Genomic DNA, 26,033 nt, shown 5'->3' with positions numbered 1-26,033 from the left:
CCGTACAATCTGCCTCAAGATTACAGTAGGTAGACTTGTTGTGATTACAAGGTAGGTCATTAGGCCAACCAGTGTCAAACAGTGTAAAAACAGAGCAAGAGCCAGTTTTTTCATCTCCTCATTAGACGCTTCCCCTGTATCCACAGTTGATCCTTTTATCCAGGATTAACGTATGGAAATTGCCCGCCTTTGCTCATTTTTGTCATAAACACAGATTGTGGTAGCACTCACTCTTGTAAACCTACGTCAGTGTATAAATACCATTCTTAAATAGTACATAGTGCGTTTCGAGCAAACCTTTATTGTATTTGGCTTTGCTCTCACATAGTATTCCTCAGAAAATATTTTGTTTTAGAACCTTTTTTCAAATAGATTTCATCCATCTGTAAGCACTATATAACTTTTTTTTGGTGCATTCTGTCCACTGCTTGGCAATTATATTTACAATAGTTCACCATTAGACATTGATTTGTTGCATCCTGGCACATATACCTATTCCAATTGTCAGGCAAATTAAACTTGTTTTCACTTGTATATTGTTGGCAGTATTTTTTCCATAATTGCTCCTGATGTATACCTCATTCCCATGTATATTATGTTTTACATAAGCTTATTTGTTATAGAGCAGGTATTTTGCTTGTGCCTCAAATTACCTTCAAAACAGAATACATAGAATCAATCAATATCACTTTAATGGGAGGTTTTCATTATGATGTGCTTTTGAGAATGTCCTTTAATTTTATTATTCAGCATATCTTGCACTCTAACCTGTTCATATCAGCCCTTTTTCAAATCCATCAATGACGTATTAATCCCTAGAGTTATGATTCACTCTACATTAAAATGTGCACTCCATCTTTTTATGGTTTAGATATTTTTATTGGTTATCAGATAAAAAGTATACCCAAAGTTATACCACTGCACCAAATCATGTCTGGGAGCAAGCAGTGATATCTTTGCCTACGTTAACCAAATGTCATGTTAAACATCTACGGAAGGGAGTGCATAAAGCAATGGACTGGCAGTGGAAAGGGAGAAAAGCATAAGATGAACACCAGTTATAAGTACACTGAACAGTACCCCAGCGAAGATGTAAAAGCTGGACCACGTTTGTTCTCTCCCACCTCAATTCAGTAACATCAGACAGAACTATCAAAAGTGCGAGGATGAACTCTGCATTTCACGTTACATAATTCAAGTAGTGTGTGTCTTGCTGCCTCCTACCATTTTGGATTCTGTGCTTTCTTAAATTCACTAGTTGTGCTATAGTGTTAAAAGCAGTATTCTCTTTCTCCTCATGGAATTTTGCCATAAATTCCCCCGTCATCTTCTTTACTGTTGCTTTTTAGGTCTCGACTAGCAAATGCAGCGCAGCTGCTTCGCTTGGCGAGACTCTATTATTGGTGCTTTTCCTAGCGAAGGGAGACAAACCATGTGCGCGCACGGACATCCGATGTGCACGCACATGGTGTCTCCTCTGCTTCACACGCTCCCACTGCGCGCTCACAAGCGCATCGCATGCTTTCACTTTCCGTCCCCCGTCGGCACCACGGAGACAGCTTGTTCTTTTTTGGATCCATTTCACAGGGAAGCAACTAAATGAAAGAAGGAGAGAGAGGTTGTGAACCGTTTCTTCAAGTCACGGTTTTCAGTAAGTGAGGAGCAAGACAGAAAGAGAGGGAATAATAGGAAGAGGGTGGGGGGCAGCTGCCAGCACAAAAAAGAAGAGGACATTGTCCATGTCTTCGCTGGGCAGTAAGGCATGGATGTCCGTATCGTGCCTTCTTTGCTTTACTAGTCATTACTACCTCTTGTTAGCAAACTCTTGCAGTTTAATAGCAATGTTAAAAGGTGTTTTTCAACTCGGGACAGCCTACTGGTGGTACGAAAGTTTAGTGCACATTCTAGCGCCTGGAAGGACCAAAACCCTCGGTATAATTATTACTTGTTGTGGGGATTCAGAATATTACGAAACTAGCCCGCCCGATTCCCGTATGTTTCTCAGCTGTTTTTTCACACGGACGTTTTCGATTCTTTGCGCAGATAAACCTCTCAACTTCAAGTTGTGATATCTCCCCATGAGTGGCAATCTCAATGCAGATGGTATCTCTCATGAACAGTAACATCAGGATTACTGCGCCACTCGCAGCCCTCAGCGGTGCTCATTTTGATGTTCTAAAAGAATGAAAGGCTGACTGAGTTACAAAATTCAAGCCGTCAATCTTCAGGCCCCTGTTTACAATAGGAACCCTGACCACCCAGCTACCAAAACCAGCTATACCTCTACTGGACAACCCTATCTACTGTTTTTTGCGTGTGTATGCAGGTATGTCTGTCTGTCTGTCTGTATGTCTGTATGTGTGTGTGTGTCTGTATGTGTATGTGTGTATATAGGTATGTCTGTAGGTGTGTGTGTGTGTGTGTGTGTGTATGTAGGTATGTCGGTATGTATGTCTGTATGTACGTCTGTATGTGTGTATGTATGTATGTATGTAGTATTTCTATAGCGCACATCTAGCCAAAAGCCAATGAAGATGATGTAGGCCCTAACTCACATGAACAGAAGATGCAGGTATGTTGCATATGTTTTACGTGTTTGTTACAGTCCACCACCGATTTGGCATTTTGCCTTGTGCGAGCAAACAAGTTCTTTGAAGGGGGGTGGGGGGGTCTAAATAAATGGAAACTAAGTTCCTGTTTGCAAGTGGGAGGATGTAATTTTCAAATATTGAGGCTTTTTAAAACAAGCATTTGGAATGCAATAGGTCTCGCATTTACGCGAGTTTAAGCTATTGGCACTGTAAATGACAATGCCTTTTATTTGTGTTTTAAAAAAAAAAGGCATTTTCATTTACAATGCCAATAGCTTAAGCTTGCGTAAATGCGAGACCTATTGCATTGCAAATGCTTGTTTGAATAGTCATGGCAACACATCATTTTGGAACAGTTGAACCTATATTCTGTTCATTATGATATTCACCTTGTGTGCTGCTGCTCTAGTTATCTACTTCTGCCGAGTAGGAGCAGCAAGTACAGCAGGAAGGGTACCCTCACCCCCAGTTGTATATCCAAAGTCAGACTACCACTGTATCAGCACTGATTCTGCAGCTTCAAGTAGCTCTAAATGTCACTCACTGGAGACAGCAAGGCTTGCTGACCTTGGGGTAAGTCTTGTTTCAGCCTTGGCCCACGTTCTTTGTTCATCTTAGTGAACATATCAAAAGGTGATCCCCAAAACCCAGGATTAACGCGAATGGCTCCATGTGGGATGCACACCCGCACCTGCTTCCTCGTCACCTCTATTGTTTAGAGGTCTGTTGCGTAGAGACCCCCGTCTGCCTCCCATCAGGCACAAAGCTCCCCTATCGATTCCTGATGCTATCACACTGCTGGAGGCTAGGATTCGCTATCAGTACTGCCTACAATTGAAAGACACTGCCTTGGAACTTGGGTGATTTGCTGCCCGATGCCCAGTCAGTGCTACCACCATTGTGAGATGTCATGTTGCTGATGGGGGAGAAGGCTTCATCTGCTTGAAATTAAGACCTGCAGTCACTCTCATGTCTCAAGAGCAAACCCTAGAGTGGCTTGCCATTTCTACCTCCCTGTCTGAGCATTAATGATCCACATTTAAGCCCAGGTTCCTTAAAATAACCACAGAAAAGTGTGCCCTTCCGGAGATCTTCAGACAGATCAGAGGTGGCTGACTCTGCCCCTCCTCTTTTTAAATGGTTGGCTTACTTCTTACCCACGTTTTGTGGTCTAAGCTCTGTGCTGACATTTGCTTGATATTGTCACCTTAATTATAAATAGTCTTTTCTGATTTGAGGCCTCCCTTTCAGTCTATCAAGGGGATGTGGTGCTAGTGTTCAGTGACAACAGTTTCCAGGCTACATATGTCAATCCCTAAACATGAAAACTTTTTTACCTTTGAATAAACACATTTGTAATTTTTGTAAGTTACCTACAAAGTGTGCCAAAGTTATGCATGCTGTTTCAGTGTCAATATCTAAATGTGAAGGAAAAGATTTCCCTTGTCACATTTGAAACAAAAACTTGAGACTTCAGAACAGTCATTAACACTCAACGCTAGACCTGGATGCCAAAACCAAAGCTGAACGTGTTTTTATGTTAAAAATGCAGCTTTAACATTGTTAAAGTCAAACGTGCATGTGTGTTAGGGCCAGCTGCATACTGCTTTACTGTAAGCTGTGCGCACACTTCTATTTGAAATAAAAGTAACATGACGGTAGGCGCTTCGGTGCTATTTTATAAGCCCTTTATTACGGTGCAGTTTGCTGAAACCTATTATTTTTATTAACTCCAGCTAGGAAATGATTAGAAAATGCATTCATGCACCATATAACTAATTACCAAAAAAACATATTAGTCAGATGGATTCTTTTACAAAAGCTGCTCATTTGACTTCTGCTACTTGATGCATTTCTTATCTTTAAAGTAAACAGTCTTTACTGGAGGCTTTAATCCATTCCAGCGTGGAGAATTCTCTGTTGCCTTCTCTAGATTGATGTTTTCCAGTGCTAACTTCTCCTTTCTTCAGGCATTAATTTTCACTTTTTAGCATGAAAGCATTACCTGCTGTGACTCAAATCCGTACAGGTCTGACCTGAATAGGTTTGCACTCATCCCCTCCCAATTCACTTGTTCTTTTCTATTTTTCGGCCGCAGTGCCTCTCCCAGTTTAAGTGCTATGGAAGCAGGAGTTCCATAGTACTGGACCTGACCTCAGTATCCTTAACATTCAAGGGGCTTTAGAGGTCAAAGCCTGCCTGACTCCCTGTGGCAGCTTTTCCTGGTCTACCTCTTTGGATATGGCCCCTCTTTTCTGTGCTGCTGCAGCCCAGCATATGTACTTCGGTTGTGCTTATGTACTGCAAAGGTAAGCAGGAAATTCACATGGCGACATTACTGCAGTGAAACCTGCATACTTTTCCACAGTGTTTTATTATGTTGCTGTGGTTTGTAGGAGCACTTTAAAGAAGTTATGTACCCAATTGCTTGATTCATCCCCTTAAATGTGATAATCACCGTATTGTGGTGTAGTACGTTAGGTCAGCTGTTTAATATGATTGATGTTTTAGAACATACTGCCCTTTTCCTTGCTTTCTAATCTTCATTGCTTTCACAGTATTGTACTATAGTTACCTTCAAGTAGCACTTCATCTTATCTCAAGGTGCAAAAGGACTTCTTGAGTGGGTATCTTTTGGGCAGGGTTAAATTGTAGTGTGGCCTTTGTGAGCGCATTTTAGTAACATGTTTTTATCATACCTGTGTTTTTAACATGTTATAGATCACTGCATTTGAGCATGTAGTAATCCGCAAATGAGCGACAGGAGGACAATTAATCCTATGTAGGGTTTTTTCAATTGAATGAATGTGTGAATGCAGCTTATTCTATGTGGGAACCATTTTGATGTTTTGTGTGATTGACAGAGGCTGCTCATGTTATGTCAATTAACTTAGGCTGTGCTCAGGTACTGACCTCTTTGTTGTGTAGCTATGCTTAAACATGGACTCTAGAGACGTATACTTTGAAATAGCTGTGGTGATGTTCATGCCTGCCATTCTTGAGTGAGTTTTTGGGTGGGTATGACGTGGGTGTGATCCGGAGTTGTGTGGCATCCATTCCCTCCTTGTAATTGCGGAAATTCTGAATTTTAGTTAGAGCATCTTTTATCTGCACAAGAGCCAGGTTTTCCATGTTTTTGTAGATTCCAGGTGGTGTATTGTAGCTGTTTGTTTAAAAATGGAAAGATAAATATTTGTTTCCCAAGCGAGTCTTGTGTGCGCTCAAGGAGTGAAACACAGGCCTGTCCACAGTCTACATCTTGTGGTTTTGCTGGGTGTGGCTTTGTTGTCAGACTGTGTGAAAGAGCAGCTTTGGTTCTTGTTAGGCGGGAGAGAAGAGCGGCTGCAGCTGTGTTGTGCCCCGGCAGTGAGCAGGCGATTCAAAGGCTGAGAGCTCTTTGAGTCCTATCAGATATCTAATGAACCAATATACAATAATGTATGTATTATCTGACAGCTTAATACAGGGTTCAGTAGATTGGGTGCTTCTCACAGCTAATATGTTTGAAAAGCTATTCTTTTGTTATGTTCAGTATTAGATTTTTTGGGCCTCACCAGCTTCCTTATATTGAAAAGAATGGCCGCATAAATTGCTATTTCTGTAAAATGGCATGCTTCAGGACATTTTTGGAACATCATGGAGAGACTCTCTATCATGAAGATGTGTATTCTGTTTGAAACTAAGTTGATACTATGTTATTAAAAATGAGAAAAGAGCACTACTGACTGGGAACTGTATGAGAAGGCGATCTCAGCCCATCATTGCTCCCACGACTGGGAGGCAACTCAAAGAACCATTTGCCATAGCTAGAGTGCATGGACGGTCAGCAGAGGGTCGCTTGCTATCACTGTGGTCACTTGCTCAAATAGTTTCTGTCTGTGGTTTGTGGCTCACCTCTGTGATCTCTGCGTCAGGTGCCCTAACTCCATAAGATATTCTGATATGTAGACTTTGCAAGCAATTAAACAGATTTACAGTCACGTTTCACCTTTTTGTTTTGAGATTAGCAGATGTATTGGTACTTCACTATTACAGTTTCTCAGTGGTCGTAGATTTGAACCTGCACTTTCATGGCAACACTTGTCTCACAGCTACTACGGTGACTGCACATCTGGAGGATTTGCAACTCCGCCTATTTGTGACGTCCCCCACACATAGGTTGGGGCACTCTGTGGATCTTATTGTTTTCTTATCTGGCAGATATCGCTATTAAGCAGCTGATCCCACTTTTGTGGTCTGGTCACTCTGCCGATCTTTTTCTGGTTTTGTGTGAGAAAGGGCCTATTAGTCACACATTGCGTCACAGGCTAGGCAGTGGACAAAAGGGACTCCTTCAGTATTGTGTGGCTCAATGGCTACTTGCTGCCCGATTTTGGATAGTTGTGTTGATAGAAACTACTTGCACAGTACGGCGTGCACTGCAATACCTACCCTGGCTCTGCTTCCTTGGAAGGAGGAGAGGCAGAGTGGGGTGGAGCTCTTACATCAGCGGTCCAATGAGCGCCAAGTGAGTGTGTCGTGTTACACTGGAGCCAAGCAGCTTTCACGTGTGAAGTGCGAAAATTACTGGCGCCATGCTGGGAGTGAAAGGAATGTCAAGTTCAGTCAAAACACTCATATGGGTCTCCAGCCCCATCACACTCGGGCGGCATCTGTTGAAACCAGAGGACGTGGAGCCAGAAGGCTCGTGGTATAAGGCACGTAGATTACCAGTGCCATGATAGCAATAGGGGGAGGTGGAATCAATGAGAGCACTCTTGTCTCGAGATGCAAGATGGAGCATAAGCCTTATTAAGAACTCCAGTGCACAAAAAGGGGGTTAGGGTGAGCACGAGGCGGTCAGAATTAGAGACCCATTAGGGGTTTTGCATAGCACAAAGAGAATTGGAACCATATGGCAAGATTCATGTATGCACCTCGCAAATGTCATGAATGAGCCATGTGGCCCTCTATTAGAGATGTCAAAAAGGGGGGCTTCTTGGTGAAAGGAATGGGTGTATTTAACCTTAGAAGTATATAGGATGGAAATTGTATGCTGTATCCCTTGCGACCTTAGAGCAAGAGTGGTAAGGTGCAATGTTGCTCTTGTCATACTTGGGGAGAATCCTGATGTGTTAATCAACGCCTGAGCGGTGGAGTATTGGCTGTTGGATTCACCCCATGGAATATCATCATTTAGGCCATTGACGTGTGTGGATAGCCTAAAAATCAAGTTCTGCTCCTTCCTGAACAGTGTCTTTGTTCATGTATTGTTGTGCCTTCAGTACTGTCCAATGTATGTCATTGGGTGAGCGACCTACAGTGAGGTAGTGGATCCTCATCTTGGTGCTAGATATTTTGCAGCATATGTTGCGCCGATGCTTCATTATCCTAACTTTTACTGCTCTGATCGTCATGCCTATATGTCTCATGTGGCATGGGCAGGTGGTCATGTAGATGCAATATTTCGAATTGCAGTTCGTATGTGTTCTTTGTACAAATGTATTCGTGGTGCTCAGTTGGATTTCCTTGGTGCTGTCTGTGTAGGCATACACTGTGCATTAACAACAGGGAAATGTCCTACCACAGGAGGAAGATTTTTGTGTGTTTTCATGGTCTTGTGTGAATTAACATATCTTTCAAGTTGGCTGTACGTTTAAAGGTGGATCTGGGTGGTGGTAAAAAAAAGATTGCCTGTTTGTAAAATGCCCCAGTGTTTTCTAATGATTTTTTGAATTGCGTTGGGCTTTCCTTGACACTCCTTCCCCTCCACTAGGAACTGCATACTCTTGTTTAGTCACAGAAATCCCTCCAATCAAAGGTGTTCCAACTGAAGCAAGGTGTGCCGCAGAGCTCTTGCATGAGCCCAACCTTGTTTAACATATAAATGCGACCACTGGCAGATATAATCAAAATCTATGGATTCACGATTTTGTCATATGCAGATGACACTTATCATCATGCTGTCAAACAATTCCACCCATTTGGCCACTTGCCTATGCCTGGCAGAGATTGCTAGATGGATGTACCTGAATTGCCTCAAATCTAATGCGAGAAAGACAGGTTTTGACCCTGGGCAATCAGTCGTACTTCTGGTCTACTGCATGGTGGCCTAAGGAGCTTAATCCAGTACCCGATCCTAAACCTAAGTCCAATCTTAGCATTTGGGTGGATGAAAAACATTTGTCTTTTGACCTTCAAATCACTGCAGTAGCTGGAAAATGCTTTGAACTTCTCAAAATGCTATGGGAAATGTACTTTTTTCCAGAGTCGGCTAGAAAGACAGTGGTTTAGATTTTTATTGCGTCAAGGCTTGATTACGGAAATGTTCTATATCTTGGTATTACACAGGGTAGGATAAAGATACTCCAGAGAGTGCAGAACGCGGCGGCGTAGCCCATCCTGAATCTGCTAAGGCGTATGCCTATAGGAACTGCACTTAAGCAGCTTCATTGGCTGACAGTGAGGCAGAGATCCTCAATTAAAGCCTTGTGTAACTGTAACAAAGCTCTGAATAACAAAGGCACACAGTACTTAACTTGAATTGGTTGGTTAGACCTTATGTACCGCCGAGGAACTTAAGGTTGCCCATTGTACCCAGAGTTACGAAGGTTCGCATGGCCGGGAGTTCGTTTTACTACCTAGCACCTAACTATGGAATGTGTTGCCCCTAACAGTTCAGCAAGCCCAGTAGGAATGCCTTTTTAGGAAAAATCTGAAAACTTCATTTTTCACTTCGAGATGTAAGGGGGCTTAAAACTGCAGGGGGGGGGGGGCTGGTGGATGCCTGTACCTAGAGCTGGGACACCTCATATGAGGTCGCCATGTGCTCTAGAAATCACGTTATTATTATTCCTGAACTTTACACACAAATTTCGTTTATTAAACCCTTCCTATTTCAGTGTAATCTGGGTTATGTTCATTCTATTTCACTATAAAGTGTCCTCACACAGAGTTCTCGGTGGGCTACTTATATATGTGGAGGAATAAATAAATACTTAAAGATTGACCACTTTGTCTTTTTCTCTGCCATTCTTGATCTGTCTTTGGGGTGAGCTTGCTGAGCCTGTTTACTGTTTGGTCAGAAGATGGAGGTAATCCATAAAGCATGTTTTTGAGGGTTTGTTCTTCTTTGCCATTGGTATCTTGCACACTTGAGAATTCATCTCTTCCCAAATGTCATCAGTTATGTTAGAATGTACACAGGCAGATTTTTGGGAGGTGGTTGGGTGACCCTTTCTGTTATTAACAGAGAGCCCCCATCTGCCTGAAGCGTTGCTTTTGGAAATTTTTTTCCAGTATGACTTTTCGGTTTTGTTTCAGACCCTCATTTTTGGGACCAGCCCCTGCATTGTGTTACTGTATGCCCAAGTGCACCCATCATGTTCTGCATTATGGTGTTCAGACCAGAGTGTAGATAGTCGAGGGTTTATATGAAGTTGGAGATGCTTATAACCGCTAGGTCTGCTTTTCGATGAGCTGATCGTAGATAGGTGTCCCGGGTATCTTTTTTCTGTTACTATAATGCATTGGTTGAGAAGGCATTTCAATTATTGATGTTTTGGCCACATTTGTGGAATAGTTTTTTAGTTTATCTTTGACAGGGCCCACAGCACGATTTTGAAGTTTGTGTTGCAGTACATGACTGTGGCATCCAGGAGGTGGAGCAATTTTACCTTGTGTACTGATTTATAAAAAGGACAGACAAGGGTCAAATACGTTGAATACTTCCTTTTAGCTATGATCATCTGTTTTTATTGTATTTAAGTGCATACCAATGGAATGCTATTGCTTTTTACTATTGCCTTGTTGATGAGACTGTGCAACTGACTTGTGCCTCCTTCCTCACCTCCTGCACATGTGCACATTCAGTTAGGATTTTTGCTGAATGCTGGAAGTCTGACTGGGCTAGAGGGATATATGTAGTTGTGAAGAATTCCATTGTAAAGAAATGCCTTTTAGGGAAACTCTTTTTGACAAAATCACTGTAATTAAATTTTGATTTTACATTGCATATCATTATTAATACATTTCTTTCATTGTAGTCCTTTATAGAGAACACATATTCCACCCAGGGTCATCCAAGCTGGTGCCAACCATTATCCGGATTCTTACCCTACCCTAACTACATTGCATTGCAAAAGAAGGCCTGATGTCTCATGTTCTCCTTTCTGCACTTTCTAGTTTCAGGCTTGGTGATGTTGCTCCTGAAGCTGTAGCCTATCCCCTACCATTGCAAACCTGATTCCTGCCCGCCAATCTACCAATCATGAAAATGTCTATTGATGCCAAGCTAGAGATCCCAATCACAAACGAGTGTCACTACTAAGAAACACAACTGGTCCACTGCAGTCATTGACACTAATACACCGACAACCATTAATCATCTCTATGAATAAAAGCTTGGAAGAAAGTTCACCTTAGCCACATCACCAGTAGAAAAATCTCAGGAGAACGGGCTGGTTTGTGCAAACACTGGCCAGCTCAAAACATCATTGACACACACCCAGGTCTTGCAACAAATCAAATTTAGGAAATAAGATCAAATTCTCAACAATTTCCATAGTCTCCTAAAATGTTGCAGCCCTTCAACACCACCTAGGCAACCCCGATACAATGGACTTTTTGACCTCACACGACATCATATGTATCCAGGAGTCCTGGTGAGAGATGAAGACATCAATAGAAGGATACTGCAAGTTTTATTACCCTGCAACTAGAGCACACACTAATAGCCATGCAAATGGGGGCCTTTCAATTTTTCTCTCAGCCCATTGGGATTTTAGGGTCAGGGAGCATGTCACTGGCCATAAAAGTCTACAGTGTGTTGAAATCAAAAACTGGGGACACAGTCTGCAACTTATTCTTAATAAATGCCTATATACATCCATTTGCAGCAGAGAAACAGCAGTGTGTGAAGAATTTAGAACAACTGATAATGGATATAAAACTCAATCACATGAACCCCCCACTAACCCCCCTACTAACCGGAGACTTTAACTTAAATCAGTTACACAATCCCCATCGAAGCTTCACAGAAAAAACAGCAGACAATCAGTGCAAGATTCCCTCACAGGACTCAAGGCTGCAAAAGGCGGACTCTTTGGAGTGTACCCTGCTTGCAGCCCTAGAGGCTTTGTCACTGCGTGCATTGAATGGACGCTTTTTCGAAGACCAACCTACCCGCCCTACACCTTACTGCCCGAAAAGGTCAGCAGTGTTAGATTATTCGTTCAGTTCAGTCACCCTCTTTAGCACCATTCAAACTTATTTTATCCAGATGCGCTATGTAAGTTATCATTTGCCACAGGTCTGGACGTTAAGAACCTCATTCAATGCCAACACAACATTAATAGCCATATTGGTTCAAAAGAACCACAACTCAACTGGAGACGGATTAAATGGAGCATGGAAGCAGCCACAAAGTATGATAACTGGAAAACGCTACTATCTGATCATGGCAAGCCCTTAACACCATCAATGACTGTGAAACGTTAGCACAAAAGTTACTCTGCGCCCTGGCTAGTAGCCAACAAGGCACCTCTCCGACAAATCTCATGCATACTAAACTATGGTACACAAAAAAAGCCGAGGACACTAAAAAGAACACTGAACAAAAAGGGACGATCACTTAAAACACTATCAAACCCCACTTTACACTCCGAGGTCGAAACTATGCGCATTCATTATAAAAAACAAATTTGGAAAGCTAAACGAAAATATGAGGAATCACTCAAGACCGAATTGCACATGGTATGTCGGAACAAAAATGCAAGTCGCTTCTGGTTAATCATAAACCGGCTGAACAGTGGCTTAATTTCTTTGATGTCAAAAAACGTCCCGGCTGAAAACTGGAAAATAGCAGGTCACCACATTATACAAAGCCACGCCTGCAACGCCCAATCAACTTTTAGCCTCCAGTAAACAAATTCTAGCACATCCGATTCCAATGCCAGTCGTTGCCAAACATCACCAATATGCGTTTTCCTTCGATGCCATCAAGAAAACAACATTAATTCGAAAAAGCAGAGCAGATAGTGCTCCAGGCCCTATCGGCATCAGTCTACAAACACAACATCAATTACTGGTTAGGTGTTCTGGCAAATCTATTTAAGAGATGCATAATCGGTAACTGACTAGGCTCGATTCTCCACCCTATTTATAAACAAGCATTGGCATAGCCAATAGGTCTCGCCTTTGGGACCTTATAAGTGTTTAGCCATGCAACAGTTCCATATCTAAATACTTATAAGGTTCCAAAAGTGAGACCTATTGGCTATGCCAAGCGGCCGCGAAAGTGATCGCGATCAAACATCAAAGCGGCGGAGAGTGAAAGTAATCGCCGTAAAGCACGGGGCGCGCGCCCGCGCACATGCACTGAAGCTCTAGGCTGGCCTGGTAGCACTTTTTGGAGCCCTCTCAATAAGTCTCGACAGACCAGCGCATGCGCTGGGTCAGGCGAGACCTAAAAAGGCACCACCCTGCTTCCTGACAGCTATCGACACATTGCACTGTTGGATATCGAGGCAAAATATTTTGCTTCACCACTGCTGGAGGATTTACAAGCCTGGGCAATGACAAACCACCTGCTTCCATTTAATCAAACCTGCTTTAGTACACAGCCCGGAACCGCAGGCAACCTGGTGGCCATAAGGATGCTTGCTGCAAAACAAATACGACAGAAGGAACTGTACTGCTGTTCCATAGACTACAGCAAAGCTTTTGATACGGTTAACTGTCATCTACTGGGGTCCAAACTCACAGCCTGGAAAATCCCAGAACCATTATTACAAGGTTCTCTGCTGCTTTACTCTAACACGTGGGCCAGTGTAAAATTAGTATCACACACTGGGTTCCGAAAAATTAAGCACTGAACGAGACGTCAAATAGGGGTGCATGTTAGCACCAACTCTTTTTAACCAGTACACGAGTGAGTTGGCTCCCGCATTAAACCAAGCAATCAGTCATGCTCCAAAATTAACAAATCAACACATCACTTCCCTTCTACATGCAGACGTTGTTGTCCTATTAAGCCAAACTCCTGTAGGGTTCCAAAGATTGCTAGATATTCGACATATTCACAGCCAGGCAAATGAGATGAAAATTAAATACGAAAAAAACAATATTGTTATCTTTGGCTGAAAAAAGAAAAAACAACACTACTGGCATCTTAACCATTGCCTGACCATCGTGAACAAATACAAATATTTGGGATGTTGTCTAGACGACAAAGGAGGTCATCTATTACCTCTAAACAAATTAAAACCAAAACTAGACTCATTGCAATTCGCCTTCTGAACAATCTTTAAAAGCACTAAAAAAATTATTTTGAATCATTGGTAAAAAATAGTCTCTGTCAAATTAGTTCCAACATTGTCTTATGGATCAGAGGCTTTCCCGGGCTCACAGAGCCTAGTTTTCAGAACTCTATTTAAATTACCACATAACACTTCACCAGCACTGATCAGGATGGAATTCGTACTAAGGAACTAACTGATCATGCAGAAGGCTTGTATAATAAAATACCTGCACTCTGCAAGGATAGCAGAACAAGGATCACTGAAAAATCCTATCTGTCTGAAGCACTGGAGCAAACGGGTTCGGCAGAGCTGTGGAACTTAAAAATATCGCACCCACAGTTTAAAAAAGCTCTAAACGGAAAAGTAAAACCTAAATCCTTTGAATCTGATCAGAGGGCATCCGCCAAAAGAGAGCCCCCCCTCTTGGTCCTAATCAGCTATGATAGAAAAGGTGCTCAAAAATATATTATGGGACCATTCTCACCATATTACAAAACAAAATACCTGCATCTCCGTATGGGTTCCTTTTCTTCACTAGACTCACTACCTCCATGGACATTGAAAACCGAGTCTAAAACATATCCGTTTATGTGGTCTATTTCAATAATCGATAAACCACCTGCTCTGCTTATGCCTCACCCTTCTTGAAGATCTCAGAAGACTTCTTTGGCACCTATGGACTAATGAGGGGTCACGGACATTACCATCTGCCGTTAGCCACTTATTGAATAATGCGCAGCCTCAAGTTATTACAAAACTTATAAAAATTTCTGGATATCACAGATAAACTACTAAGAAATAATCCTGAATCCTAAAAGAAGTAGCGGCTTAACCACAAACTTATATAGCTCTTAAGATAAATCTCATACAGCTGAGAAATATGTGAGGTACATTTTATTTTTTCTCAATGCACAGATTTTCATTAATGCAGTGCGTACAGAAACGGCGAGCTATTATATGGTCTAATTTTGAAGATTTTTATCACTTTTATTTTAAATCACACGGCCACAATGTTTAACGGCACTAAAAAAAAAATTAAAAAAAGTAATGACCACATGACTAAGTCTCAAGCTGCTTATCGAAACGTATTTTAAATCATTCAAATTACCTTCATTGATTGAACCTGTATGAAGATTTTTGGTTTCTATGAGTAATCATCTACATTTCTGTAAAAATAATGAGGTACCAATGCTTGTTTCTGGTCCAGGGAAGACATGGCTTGGCAGTTCGAGCTGGACTGTTCCCATGAGGCACAGGGTCAAGACTGATTTGCATATAACTGTGTCTGAACTGGGGTTGCAAAGTGAGCTAAAGAATGATGATGTATTCAATCCAGATCTGTGACTGGGGGTGAGTGTCTGAAAAGTTTCAGCACTCCATCCATCATCTCCTTGTGTTTGCTTTATAGAACTTATTTCTCCAACCTTAAATAGTTACCCCACAGCTATGGTATTATGATCCTTGATTGTGAACAATGTCTCCTTTGCCGGGACAATGCACAAAAGCACTGACTTACATAAAGTTATGATGACAAGGAGTTGCTGATGACTTGCTGAACTGTCATGTCCTTTCTCTGTCTCTCAAAACAGTTAGAACATGCGAAGGCAACCCAGACAGAACTTGTGCGAGAATCCATCAAAAGAAAGCAGGAAATCACGGAGCTGCTCAGGTCCCAGGATGAGCTTCAAGAGAGACTCGCCGAGGAGGCCAAAGCCAGAGAGCATTTGGCATCGGAGCTCAGCAAAGCTGAGGGTAAGTGCAGTTACCATACTCCTGAAGCTGTGTGTGCGGTATGACATTCAGAGCGGAAGGTACCACTGCCCGTTCACCTTCACAGTATATGACATTAATGCGCACACCATGGTGTCTCCGCAGCAATGTAGGTGCCATCATGGAAAGCATGCGTTCTTCCCTTAGGAAGCTGCATTGAACTCTGTAAAGCTCCTGAATGATGGGCTGTACCTTTGTTGTTTCTGGTTCTAACTGTAGGATTATCATTTTCTTTCAGCACAGGAAGGCATGAGATGCAAGTAGACAGAGAGGGCAAGGAGAATAAGTGAACACAGGAGAAAAATAAGATAGAAGGAAAGGAAGACGCTGCTAAAGTATGAAATGTAAAGCGACAAGGCAACACTAAAGGAATGTAATCTCAATTTTAAATGTTAAACCATTTATGATAAGAAACCTAAAGTCCTATGTGAAAAATTACTACATTTCAGCTCTAAACAGAAGGCTATCAATCGTTATAGCCTTTCTTGCCAACTTTAATGGTAAGAACATCTCCAAGTTCTTATTTTAGTAGCTGTTTGTTGAGCTTGCAAATCACCCCAAAGGACGTCTTGGCGCTAGGAAGCAGGGCGCAGCACTCTGGAAGGCTCGGATTCAACAAAAGTGCCAGATTTTCACTGATTTGCGAGTTTGCACTTTCCATGGTAAAATACACACATACTTAAGGCTTTAGCTGTGTTTACCAGTAGGAGACGTACATGTTTAGGAATACTGTGAATATTTCTAAATGTTGAGAATTGAAGTCCGAATTAATTTTCGTGCAGTAATACATTCTTAAATGTTTTTGAAACTATTATTCTTTGATAATATTGTACACCACATGAACTGAGCGACATCATGAGCAAGGAAACCAATAAATTATAAGGACATCTGTTGGTTTACTGTCCAGGTCAATAACGCATCACTGTGTTCCTAGAAAGAATAGTACAGGCTTGGAAATCTAAGCAACATTCCCTTGAGTTATATGGTCCCGAGTTTAGGGACCTGTTCATGCGGCAGCCTTCTCCACAGGCTTATCAAAAGGAAAGTTTCTTCGTGGGTTTCATTTGCCTCATTGAGAGAAGGATTGGAAAAGTGGAATGTTTGCTGAAGGCACAACATACTGCTTATTAAACTCTATTGTTTTAATGGGCTACAATTGATGAAATGCTGTTATAGAGCCAAACCTGGCATTTATTTCAGTCAAACCTTGCTTTTCATAAGTGGGGAAGCAGGAAAGGGAGAGTGTTGTGCTGAGACGCAAGGGGCAATGGAAAGGAATTGGTTTTTAAATACTTCCAATGCGTACATGTGAAATGAAATAGACAAAGAGAAGATATCAAGATTAGCCATATTAATTGGCGACATGCGCTTAAATTCCAACATACTTATGTTTTTCGGAAACTCGGTTGTTGAATGTGTCTGTTACTGTGTCCCACGATATTGCGTTTATGTGAGCAAGTGCGCCTGAGTCTTTCTATTGAACTGATGTGTGTATTTTTTCTCTCTCTCTCGCTCTCTCTCTTTCTCATATGTCCCCCAGATGACGGGATAGTGTAAGAGATTGTGTTTCTTAGATATACTCTGCCTGATGTAAGAATGATAGTGTGAGATATAGTCTAAAATCTTCAACACTAGTTTGGTTTACTTTCAAGAATGGAGATTAATAGCATGGGTCAGTTAGCTTCGGTGATTGAAAATGACCAGGTGGCTTATTCTCAGAGATCCAGCATGGTGGCGTGTGTTATCTTAAGTGATCATGAATGATCAGGTGGGTTATCCTGCATACTTTACCATAGCAGTGTGCATTATCTTGAGTGATCGAGAAGCATAGCTTGGGTTATCTCCAGTAAATGGCTGGGTCACATGGGAAGCTGTTACTGCTATGTGCCAGTATTCCTCTTTCTAATTAGTGCATTTTTAATGCAGCACATAGTCACATGGAAGCTGCTGAAAGCAAAGCTTTGCTATAATAAATTGCTATGTAACGGTGCATGAGTGTGTAAATCAAAATGAGTTGATCCCTCCACTTGATGCACCGGGTCTTGTTTTCTTTTCCATCTCCCTTCATTGTCGACTAATAATATCATCTCTTCATCGTCAACTAATGACGTCCCTTAATCTTTAACTAATGTACAGCGCACCATTGCTCTCCAACTCGGCTTGTGGTGCTTACGAACATACACATACATGACAGCTTGAGCAATGTTCAGGGAAGAATAGCACCGAGTGTGGGTTGTCTACAAGCAATGAGTGAAGACACAAACTTAATGCTAATTTGTTATCAATAGAGTAACAAAGTTCGTCTTCTTCATATAGTATATGTCCAGAGCCACTGGAATTTTGCAACTCTGCACCCTTTTCCTCTTAATTGTGGGTTTGCCACTTTTGCCCCATAATTGATCATCAGCCGCAAAATCTGCAGATTTTATTTAAAAGAAATAGTTCTAGCTTAAACGCATCAAAAGTTACTAAAAACGTGGGAATGTGTTCCTGCGCTGTGGAAGACCCTTTGCAAAAGTTGAATAGTCATTTTTCAGTTCCTTGGTTCTGCATTTGTTACTTAAACAGGTGCTAATGGGATACAGTGTTACCATAAGTAACAAGCATTGGTAATAGATCAGTTTCGCCTATGTAGTAAATATGGAGCTTTTTCCATCAAGCATTGTACGGGAGAAGGAAAGAGCACCTTGACAGATAATACGAGAGTGGAGAGGATGTGGCGCAGTGGCCAGAGCTGCTGACTCGAGAGCTGGGGATCCGGGTTCAAGTTTTCGCTGCGCTGTGAAACATCCTGTGATTCTATGCAAATCACTTAATCTCTCCGGGTGAGAAATTGTTATATAAATATGCTGCAAGAGTATAAGGCACAACTTTATAAAAATATAGTTCCACAAAAGGGGATGTTAACAGTATTTCAGTGGCGGGAAACTAAGAGAAGCAGACGAGGAACAAGCATTGGTAAATGCAGGAAAATATGCTGCAGCCAAAAGAAATGGAGGAAAGGTAAGGGGCATGCACAGGAACCAATGAGAAGCCAGGAATGAGAGGAGGGATGTAAGTCCCTTTTAAGTTGATATTAAAAGCAAAAGATTTCTCAAGCACAGCGCAAGCGATGTGCAGGCGAAACCTAAAAATGACAAACTATATCACATAATGTGCCACATTATACAACAGAATTTGCCCTTTTTTGCCGCTTATATAAAGTCAACCCTATTGCGTAATGTTGTCTTTGCTTTCGTCATAATTGCAGTGGTCCTGCATATATCTAGTGCTTAAGTTGAGCCAGTGGTTGCAGTTGCAGGTGGGCCCATTGTCACACATTTTTGATGATCGACACTTATTTTTACTCATCAGACTTTCACCCAAAACGAAAGAGAGAAAAAGACATAAGGGAGACAGCAAGAGAAAGCGACATACGGAAAAACAGTGACGGAGGCGGGGTGGATTAAGGATGAAAAAGAATCAGAAAGAGCTAGTCAAAAGTGTTAGAGAGTGCCTGTTGGGGGAAAGAAAGAGGCACCTGGTGGAACCAAGACTACACAGCCTTGGTATTCGGACCTCCCCTCCCATGTTTGTAGCACCGGCCTTAAGCTTCTTAGCTAAACTTTGGGTCCTGGCATTTACTGATTTACAAATTAAGCACTGCTTGAATCCATAAAGAAGCTGTTAGGAAGTTACAAATGCTAGGTTTACTGTACTAAATACAAAAACTCATTCACTTAGCGTTGCTGTTCAGAAAGTGAAGAGTCACACCGCCATAGTTACGGTGCAGTGGGATTGTGTAGTCAGAATCTGTTTTGCCTTTGTCAGATTTCATACGCTTTCTTTGGTCCTGATTGGATCTATAAATAGTCCTCTTTAATGGACATCCGATGCCTTCTGTGCAGACCGCACGACTTTCTGAATTCTTTGACTCTTTGCTGTGGTAAATATCAAATTGCACCTGGATACGAAAAGAATTCGGTGGCCATTGATGTTCGTGACTCGCTCGTCAACTAAAGATTGAGGTGTCCTAAATGGGGTGTGTCACACAAAACTGAAGAAGAACAGGAACAGCCGGCCCGACTGACTACTCTCTTTTTAAATCCCTTGCACAAAAGGTGGCGGGGCTTTTCCATACTTTAGATGTCATATCCGGATGGTCTGGGCTGCTTGTATTCATGAGCGCGGCGCTCTGCAGCTTCTTTTACAGTCAGGGCGTCCGGTAAATTCACAGCAATTTTGCTTTTCAGTTATTGAGGGTTCAGGTATTTTCTGCTTAGATAGTACTTTCTAGGTATTCTTGTAGAGATTCATCCAGTACACAAGGTGGGTTGAGGGTCTTAGGGGGAATTTTAGAGACCTGCGCGGACAAAATTCCCAATACAATTCAATACAATGACAAAACTAGAAGCGGGGACACTATAAATCAAGGATTTGAGTTGTCAACTTCTTTTGATGAAAGGTAGGTGCCGACCCTGCTGGCTATGCAGATGGCCCAGGAAAGCAACTCCGCGGAGGGTACTTGACAATACCCAAAAGAACTCCAAAATGATATCTTGGGTCATACATAAAGCTCTCAGGTTCCTTCCTGGTAAAGTAGGGAAAAAGCAAATAAATGCGCACTAATAATAAATGGACTCTAGTGATTAAAATTGGTGGACATTTCTAATAAAACAAGTCCAAGCACAAGACCCTGGAAGAGATCTGACTTGAGCTTGCTCTGCGTTGTTTAACATTTGACCGGCTTCTTATCTCTTTATGGCTACATTTGTATATATAGTTCATGGCACTCCCCCTGGGGTGTCTAGGCTCTTAACACATTTTACTATAGAGCGGTCATCACCTTGGACGTTTATTTCTCATTTTTGCCAGCCCAAAAATTATGAAGGGCCGAATTGGCCGACAGGCTAAACGCACAAGCGGGCATTGGGAGGGCATCCCACTGAGGCCGTCTTCCGTCAGCCGAGATTGCCACACATGATAAAAAAATAAAGTCGTTAACAAGGCATGTGCCTCGCAGGCTCAGTACCGGCAGCAGAGCTCTCAGCAGTGCAATGTTTAGGTTTTCTTTTCCGCTGTTTGGAAATTCAGCAGCAGAAAATGAAAGTAGAGGCTGAGTAAGTGTTTTTATTAACGCACTAGATTGTTCAAACGAGAGGTGTTTGAAAATGAAAGCAAATCCCTGCAACCTTAAATTAGGTGTTGAAATGAATAATGCAGCTTTTGTTCGCCCAGAGCTGCACCTAAAACCCCGTAGCAGCTGTCGCAGCAGGCCTTGTGAGGTCAAACACCCATTGGAGGACAAATAGTGCGCCCGAAGTATCTATGTCGACGGAAATGAAGTATAAAGGTTGTATAGGTATCATAGGTTTTGCATGCATAATAAATACTTCTAACCACAGGTTCCTCATCTTGTGAATTTCCACAGATGCCAGGCTGCATCCAGAAACCTTTCCAGTAGTTGCTCCCACATGGTGATAGGTGGTGCCATCTTACTCTGTGACTGCCACGTTCTTCCTTATATCTGCGCCACCCCTGTGCACTCATGTCAGTTCCCTTTTTGTGCACCCTCCGACTAGAATCTACTTTATTGACTCAAAATCCCACCTCCTGCCAATGCAGTTCAATCCCATTTTAGGGGCTGTTCTGCACACAGTGACTTTTTAAAGCTGTTCCGCCCCATAGCAAGTGCAGGACATTCGCAAAATGATCCTGATGTTTCAAACTCCCTGTGTTCCAGCCTCAGTGGTACTGCAGCTTCTTGATCCCCTGGCCTCTTGTATTCTGCTTGTGCCTCGTGCATGTTGGCACGTGAGCTCTGCAAGGCGATCGCCTCCTTTAGAGGGTGCTACAATTGGGGGAGCTTCTCTGACATTATCCGTGTCAGGCAAGGCAGCCCAGGATTCAGTGGTGGAATAAGTATTCCAACCTGACATTTGGGGGAGGAGGGGACCATTCCTCAGGCTACCCCATCTAGAGCTTACAATGGTGGCAGATCCATCAGCTGTTGGGCTGTGGAGACAACCAGGACAAGGTGCAGATCAAAGGTTTCTTGACTCTGCTGGAGAAGAGACACCACATCAGTCTTCTGGAGCTGGTTGCCATCGAGCTGGCTTTCAAGGCCTTTCTACCTTCCATCAAGGGCAAGTTCAGACAGATTACATGACCTCTATCTGGTACTGAAACAAACAGGACGAGGGTTTGGGGGTTCATGTGTGCTGTACCAGGAAGCACTGATACTGTGGCATTAGCTGGACCTTCAGGGGATTTCCTTTACTGTCCGCCTTGTGGCAAGGGACCTAAACACCAGAATGTACAAGCTCAGCACACATTTTTGAGGTTTTTGCACTCCATAGTCTCTGCCTCAAGGCTCCGTGTGTGACATGTTCCTGTCTCCACTGAATGCCGTTCTCCTTGATGCATCCCCGCCTCTGCTGCTTCCCCAGGTTCTGAAGAAGGTCAGGATGGACCAGCTAAGCTCTACCTGGCGTCCCTAGACTTGGCTCAGAAGGTCTGGTACTACCACCGGCTGATTCCGAGCATCTGTCCACTGCTCCATTTCCCCTTTGGGAGTACCTTCACTTCTAACAGTGAGGTAAAGTTCTGCACCCGACCCTCTACAACCTACACATCCATGCAAGGAGATTGGGCAGGACCAGCTGAGTGGATTTGATCTGCTGAGAAAGGTGTGAATGTCATCTTGGCAGCTCGCCAGCTGTCCACAAAGTTAATCTATTCTGGACGATATACGTAGTTAAGTCTTCTTAAAAAATGTCGACTGCATTAAAGTGAAGTTGAAATTGTTTAAATAATAATGTAGTGTTTTTTATTATTATTTAGGAGTCTTTAGAAAATGATGACATTAAAATGCTGTTTTTTAAAAAACTTTTATTTATTTAACTGTACAGCATTTGGGCACCCCACCGCTTCTCCATAGCATCTGCCTTTCTCTGGAACCCTCCTTTTTCCTTTGCAAATGAAGAGCATGCCATGCTCCTCTGCTCCTGTTCCCTTCCCATTGTACTCACAGCTCTTCTTTTCTGAGGGAGTACTCCCACCCTAGCTCCTTCTCTTGTGCTGCCCCTCTTCCTTTGCTCCTGCTATAGCCTCTAACCTAACTCACCCTTCCTGTTCTTCTGCAGATGGGTGCCCCCACGCTCTCACCTGTGTTCCCCTCCCTCAGTGTGCCACCCCAACCTGACCGTCGCATACTAATACAGGTCAGTACATACCCCCACCCACCCCGCTACCAGGAAGTTACCTTCTCCTGCTGCTAGCGTAGTGCCCTCAAAGAGCACTGCAATCATGTAAGCAGGCTGTCCTGCAGTGAAATGCACTCTAATGCCCCTCCCACTCTTAATTTCTGTCGCGCTATCTTTATAATGCAATTTATGGCATTACCTTTCAATATTCGATTAATCACAAAGGTTTCTTATTCTATTTTTTGTTTTCTACTTTTTTGGAACAACTTCTTGGTTTTCAAAATTTCAATCTTTGGGAAATTACACAGAGTATTTTGCCTTGTGTGAGGACCCTCATATTGATCCCCAGCAGGCTAAATTTTCTGATACACTTCTGTTGTCCTATCTTTGGCATGGCAAGACCTTTCTGGGGGCACCGTTAAAGGTTATTTATCGGCCTTTCTATGTTTATCTGTTCAGCTGTCGCTGATTAAGTTGCCAATTCTGAAGCTTTTGCTGAAAGGGCATATATATATTTTTCCTTCAGTGCTTTTTATTTCACTGTTGGACCTTAATTTGGTTCTTACCTGTTTAATGTACATGATTTTTAGGTCTCGCGCCTAGCGTTACAGTGCATAGCACTGCTCGTGCAGCGAGAGACCTCTTGTAGGGGGTTTGGAAACTGACCTAGGAAAAGCACACGCACAAGCGTGTGATTTTCCTTTTGTGCCATGCTATTGGCCTTTGCGTGCGTGTTTTTCACAAAGACAGCACGCAATAGGCCAAAGGCGGGCGCATTGCTCCGCCCATGGCCTATTGGTGTCTGTTACGCGCAGCAGCAGCATGTTTCCAATTATCGTGCCCAGACAAGGGCCCGATAATTGAAACCACATGTTTCGCTGTGGCGCGTGCGCGCACCACTTGCGGGCTTGTTTGCTTGCGATCGCTTTCACTGTCGCGATCGGTTTCAATGCCGCTTTTTAGGTCTCATTTTTTATACTTGTGGTAGCGCAGCATGCTGAGCTGTAGCTTCGCATATGGCGGGCTGCACCTTTCCTTTTGTTCTGCATGTCTGCCTCCTGACCAGCGCTGCAGACTTGTTAATTCTGGCTGCATGATGGTAGAGCAGGAAAAGCAAGAAACCGCCTTAAAGCTCGGCTCATTTGGGGCTCGAGGATGAAAGGGGACCTCAAGCTGAGCCCGACACATGCCCCTGGCTCGAGTCTTAAACGGCTCGGCCAACTCTAGGTGTCGCGGGAACATTTTGCAGATTGCACCAGCACCGCTGTTGTTAACTGCAGTTATTTGAATGACCATTCATTTCATGGCACCTCCTCTGTAGCTGAGACACTTACTGAAGCAGGAGACGCTCAGTCACCGTACCGCTGGGCCAGTCCACTAATGAGTCTTAATTCCTATCCCGACAGGCAAGCTCATCTTCCCGCAAGCCCCTCATCCATCGCTGGCCCCTGTGCCTCCGAGTCCTGTCCCCGCGCGTCGCATTCGCCCGGGGGGCACCCAACAATTACTGCTTCCTCCGGTTCGATTTCCCCATGCCGCCGCTCTCCCAACAAAGGTTCCCTGTAGCGGAGCTGTAATTACTGCGCTCCCCATGACTGGCGGTGGGTCCACAGCTGCATCGACGTCCCTCGTACAAGTTTGCCAAAAGCAATTTCAGCTTTTCATAGGGAATAGTTCATCCTTGCTTTTTTCTCCTTGGCTCATTCCTCTAAAGAGGAGAGAACCCCAGGAGAGCCCTTACCTTTTATATAAATCGGACTAAGGAGCACGGAGTCGAAAACCAGATTTTCGTGTGTTTGTCTTCTGTTAAGGTATGGCAGTCCAGAAATAGAACTTATCTAGATGAAACATTCTTTTCATAAAAATGTGCAATGCCGTAGCCCAAGAAGAAGCCTCTTGAGGGCCTCTGGACTTATTCTACCAGTTCTAAGGCTGCCAAGTGGGACTGACTAGGGGTGTTCTTGTGCTGTACTTCTGCAAGATGGCAAGATCGGCATCCATCTACAGTTTCACCAGGCATTACTACCTTGACACTCGGGTATGTAGAGAGGGACATTTTGTCTGCTTGATCCTGCAGGATTTCCTTGTGATTAGTCTATTTCTCCAACCCTCCCCCTTTTGAGAGGCACTGCACACTTTCACGGTTCTTAATCTTTTCTGATGCTCTGTCTAAGGGCATTGAATGCTTTGTTATAAATGGACATCAGCACAAAAAGATGGTGCCTACATACGGTTCCCCACCGTCACTTCCAGAGGCAGAAAGAGTCTGCCGTGAAGTCCTTTGGCACTACCTATGAGCACGCCAGAGCAACTGCTGGAAAAGTTTCCAGATCAAGTTTTGTGTCTGGGGGAATTTTAAATGTGAGGACCCAGCGGTTAGATTATGCACCAGAAGGAGCATTACCAAAGGTGAGTAACTTATTCATTGTGGGTAGTAAAAAAGAATAGAAAACTATGGAAAATTCTTCTTCTCTGGGTAATCCAAATAAAAATACAAACCCCCATGTTTAAAAAGGTTGTTGTATGGTGGATGAACACCAAGGTTGCCACCAGGCAGTTAGGTTTGAGTTCCACTTGATACTGTAGTTGCTGCATATTTATTTAAGAAAAGGGGGCGAAGTGTAGTGTGACTCCAATAGTGGACAGTGAGATTTCTCCGGGAATTGCATATGCGTTTAACAAATACAGTGTATGCATGCAGATTACTCATGTAAATAGCCTGTGGAGGAGAGCACTGGGTCTCTGGCTAACACATGAAGCATACCACACCTCGGCATGGTCGTATTATTGAAGCACCAGGGCCCCTCACTGTAACAGGAAATTCACCAATGATCCATAGTAACCTTCTGTTCCTCTGTCCATGTCAGACTTCTGGCGAAAACCCTCCCAGAAAAGTACTCCCTGCTACAGGTCTACTAATGTGTTCCAGCTCTACGAAGCACGATGTAACTGCAATTACACTACACTACGCTACCATCAGCGTAGATCAATGGTATATTCAATGGTATTCATCAGGGTATGTGTGATGTATTCAGTTAAGGGAAGAACTAAAAGTTAAGGTTCCATTGAACTGCAGCTTTTGAATTTCCAGACTTCACTTCTTATTTAGTTAAGCATACACGAGAGGTTTTTTTATAGCCTACATTTTCCTGAATCATTTTGCCATTGAACTATTAAAAAGTAACTGGTAGCAGTTTCTCAAGCAATAT

The 26,033-nt window shown here is 42.9% G+C and overlaps 1 protein-coding gene across 5 annotated transcripts in view; it reads left to right on the top strand.

Annotated features, from left to right (window-relative positions):
• The window catches only part of AKAP9 (A-kinase anchoring protein 9), a 1,384,828-nt gene that overhangs the window by 736,891 nt on the left and 621,904 nt on the right, over window positions 1–26,033 (top strand). For all 5 annotated transcript variants that reach the window (XM_085631105.1, XM_085631108.1, XM_085631107.1 and 2 more), the window contains one exon: window positions 15,460–15,622. In XM_085631105.1, coding sequence (XP_085487231.1) covers window positions 15,460–15,622 — 163 coding nt within the window. The remainder of the gene's footprint in view (window positions 1–15,459; window positions 15,623–26,033) is intronic.

The sequence above is a fragment of the Triturus cristatus genome, chromosome 10 (assembly GCF_964204655.1).
Source record: "Triturus cristatus chromosome 10, aTriCri1.1, whole genome shotgun sequence".
NCBI lineage: Eukaryota > Metazoa > Chordata > Amphibia > Caudata > Salamandridae > Triturus > Triturus cristatus.
This window is presented reverse-complemented; position numbering and strand designations above follow the sequence as displayed.